We start from the raw sequence: 3,980 nt of genomic DNA on the forward strand, positions 1-3,980 counted from the left end.
TCTTGAAATCTAATTGGTTGACTGTGTAAAAGAACGTTACATCGTCGGTGCATAGAAATTAAACTTTATTTCCATATTGTAAGGATGTGTCACGTCAATTAATGAAATTAAATAAAAAAATATATTTTCTCACATTCTTGAAATCTAATTGGTTGACTGTGTAAAGAAACGTTACATCGTCGGTGCATAGAAATTAAACTTTATTTTCATATTATCCATTCTATTAATTTTCAATATTTGAGAGACCAAAATAATATTAATAGTATTTTTTAGACTATTAATTATTATTACATTTTTTTTTTGATAGGCAATTATTATTACATCTAGCCGATATGATAGATTATATGATATGAAAATAAATTTAGTAAAATTGAAATGAAAAAGAAAGTGAGGAATCATAACTCTAAACATTGATATAATAAACATCGTAAGTATAATATATGTTTTTAGAAACATTTGCGAAAATCAATTAATACAAGTCATCAATTGACACTTGAAAGGAAATTAACCTCACAAGTCACAACTTGAGGAAGACTTTCGGAAAGATACAAAGCAAAACATAACAACATTGTACAGGTAACTTAAGCCCCTGCATGATTGAATCAATTAAAGGATCCTAATTAATGTTTTCCAAGAGCCAAAGCAGACATGACAATCAACAACACAAAGACAACCACCGCAACGAGTGATGACACCACAGCGCCACTGGTTTGTGCACAGAAATCAGCAAACTGATTGCAGATGGCAAGCCAGTTGGAGTCTTGATTGCCGTTGTGAGCCACGTAAACCACCGCAGCAGCAGAAGCAGCACTAGCAGTTGCCAAAGTCAGAAACACCTACCATTGATAAAGAAGCACAAAAAATTATAATTTCAATAAGCCTATATTGCTATAATTAAACACCTAAAATATGCTCAATGATTAGTGGTAATAATTACAGTGTCTAGGATGATGAGGAAAAGCTTTGGTCCAAGTGCATGAGGGCGAATGATGGATACTATAGACAAAGGCAGGGATAGGACCAGGTAGCCACCCACCAATGCCATTGTAATCACGAAAAACCTGCATTCATTTCATTATTAAGCATTCACTTTCTTTTTTGTAAATAACTGCGCTTGTTTGTGTAACATCATTTTGTGACAGACACCAAACACCTGTAATTTGATGAACTCTGCTATTAAATTGCAGGTGTCAGAGTATCTACCACAAAATGGTGATACGTACGAATCAATCATTTAAGTATATATAAAGAAAGATAGAGCCTTGAGTACTGTCACGTACTGGAAGGTAGTAAAGCTATCATAACTAGCTTCAAACTGAAAGAACTGAGTGAAGAAAGGGAGAGTCTGGTCGGCTGTTGCCATTGTGGTAGCAGCACCCAGAGCAGCAGCTACTGCACCTAACCTTAGAACAAAGTCCACTATAGCTATCCCTTTCTTCCATCCTCCTGGCCTTGGCGCTGCAACTAGAACTGCTTTTCCTTTAGCAACGTTGCTTGACTCTGCAGGGACATCAATGGTGGTCGACGACATCATCCTCCTGCAATATGAATTATATACAATACCTTTGATCTAAATTGTCCGATATGATGGTTGTAGCTTATACACAAGTTATTATATGTGAATGAGAGGGAAATCTTTGATACAATAATAGCATTGACACAGAAGCTTATATAGAGCGCGATGTCAACGATAGTACAAGTTTATTGGAAAGCAATTAAGCTAATGGGAGTCGTTAGAAACCATTTCCACTTCAAGCTCGCTGACAGAAAGGCAGTATGGACTAGGGAGAGGTTGGAGAAAGATAATTAAGTCCAGTCAAAGAGAATCGTACATAATTCTACTTAATCAACTTACTTTTTCTGCGGTTACTTTTTGGACAGCATACGTAGACGTATATTATGGCAATAGTTGTTGTCATATTGCTTTGAGCCTTTGACTATCCTTATCTTTCTTTGTTAACTAGTAAGTAGCCCGTGCAATGCACGGGTGGACGGGTATTTTTCTTTGTAAAAAATCTAAAAAATGTTTTAATTAGTATATAAAGATTAAATATTTTAGCTTAAAAATGTAATTAACACTTTACTAACTCTATGAAGTTTGATTTTGAAAAAATAAAAACTCTATGAAGTTGAAGTAGGCAAGCACTCCCCTCTTTTATCCTTTATGCAAACTGAAGTTTAGTGTGATTACATTCCAAGTGTTGAACTTAGTCTGTTCTCTTAAATTAATAAAATATGAGAAAGTAAATAATTAGATCAAATTATGTTTAAAAGTTAATTCACATATACAATGAAAAAATAATAAAAGAATTATTACTTTTTTTATGGAAATAAAAGAATTACTACTTGAATTTGAAAAGATTGTCCTACTTTTAATATAGATAGTAGAGAATATATAAATCGTGATATCCTAGCTTACTTGGACAATCCAGCAAAGCTTTTATTTTTTCTAAATTTTGAAATAATTCATTTCTGTCAAGAGAATAGAAAGGAATGACTGGTTTGGTAGAATACTTGAGATTCAGTATTGGTTAAGCCATTTACCATATTCTTGCAATCCCTGATATCCATCAGAATTAATCGTTAAAACTTACAAAGTAAAGCACACCACTTTATCACCGTGGCTCTCTTGAGCATGTGCTAAAAATATATCTCTTGAGCTTGTATAATTATTTAGAAATTAATATAATCAATTCTCCTTGACCTACCTGAAAACACTCCCACTCATGAGGTATAAAGATCTAAGGATACTCTAGCATCACACTTCGAGCTAATTCTAACATACATGAGAATTAATGTGTATTTATTTGGATAAAAAAGAGATTGCAAGTAACTTTCACAGAAGAAGACAGAACATAACTTAAAAGAAACTATTATTTTGGGTATTTAGTCAAAGGAAAAATCTGCCAATTCTATCATCTAAAGTTCCCATTCTATTAAAAAACACCAGGTGAAAATCTTAATCAAACACAATTTCATGAAGCTAAAAACAAAAACAAAATGTAGGGTAGAAACAACCAACATCAATTACAATATAGAAAGAGTAAACATTAAAATGCTTCGTTGTGCTTGAACAAAAGCATTTTGAATTTCTTAAATAATCAAAAGCGTTTGTTACCATGACTAAAAACAAAATGAAACATTGAAACTGAATTACCACACCCAACTTGTTTCTTTGTGCTCAAACCCTTTCTTTCTTCTCTTAGAACGAATCTGAATGAACACACCAACCTGCATCTTTGTGCTAGAACCCTTTCTTTCCTAAGCATTTTGACAGGTTGATGAATTCAGCAGCTAACACACATATTAAGGCAACCTATTCATCTAACTATTTAAAGATATTCATTATCTTGAAGACAACATGCAACATATAGATAGTTGACAGAATTAGATAAATTCAATTAAGACAAATGATAGAAAGTGTCTATTGAGCAAACCAATTTCAATAGAATTATGCCATTGTCAAACAAATCTGTATGTTAAAACAGATTTTGTAGGATACTGTTTTGATGGGTACATATATGTTTAATAGATCTAACTAAACTATACTAAAACAAAGGAGAAAAAAAAAAGCAATGCATTAACTCACCAAGTACCAATCGACCAACTAAACTAAACCTAAGGAAGGGTTAAAACATAAGAAAGTCAAACTAATTAAAAATATAAGGCAGAGATGTAATTTCATATAGGTAAAGAAACATGCATCATAATCTTTTTCCTCCACAAAACCTGTCTCTTCCTTTTTAATTCTCCTTAAGTTCCTCTTGCACTTTCATTTGTTCTAATTCTGCATTAGGTGAGGAAGCAAGGTTTCTCAGGGAGGTTTCTTCTCACTTCTAAGAAACTTGCTGCAATGTCTCTGTGGCTTGTATAATCTCCAAAGTTATTAGTTGTACAGAATTCACCTCATGAGCCTCTTTCATCTGCTCCTGAATCTCTGATTTTTTGTAACATGCAAAACACGATCAAGAGGATGACCT

General features: G+C 33.0%; 1 protein-coding gene across 1 annotated transcript; it reads right to left on the reverse strand.

Moving 5' to 3' along the window:
- Positions 1-416: 416 nt before the first annotated feature.
- On the reverse strand, positions 417-1,644 carry LOC130717185 (casparian strip membrane protein 4). The gene is made up of 3 exons (XM_057567324.1): positions 1,281-1,644; positions 938-1,061; positions 417-836 (listed from the first exon to the last, which is right to left on the reverse strand). The coding sequence occupies exons 1-3, from the start codon at positions 1,532-1,534 to the stop codon at positions 621-623; spliced, it is 594 nt and encodes a 197-aa protein (XP_057423307.1). The 5' UTR covers positions 1,535-1,644; the 3' UTR covers positions 417-620.
- Positions 1,645-3,980: the final 2,336 nt, after the last annotated feature.

Source organism: Lotus japonicus, chromosome 5 (genome assembly GCF_012489685.1).
Source record: "Lotus japonicus ecotype B-129 chromosome 5, LjGifu_v1.2".
In the NCBI taxonomy this organism is placed as follows: Eukaryota; Viridiplantae; Streptophyta; class Magnoliopsida; order Fabales; family Fabaceae; genus Lotus; species Lotus japonicus.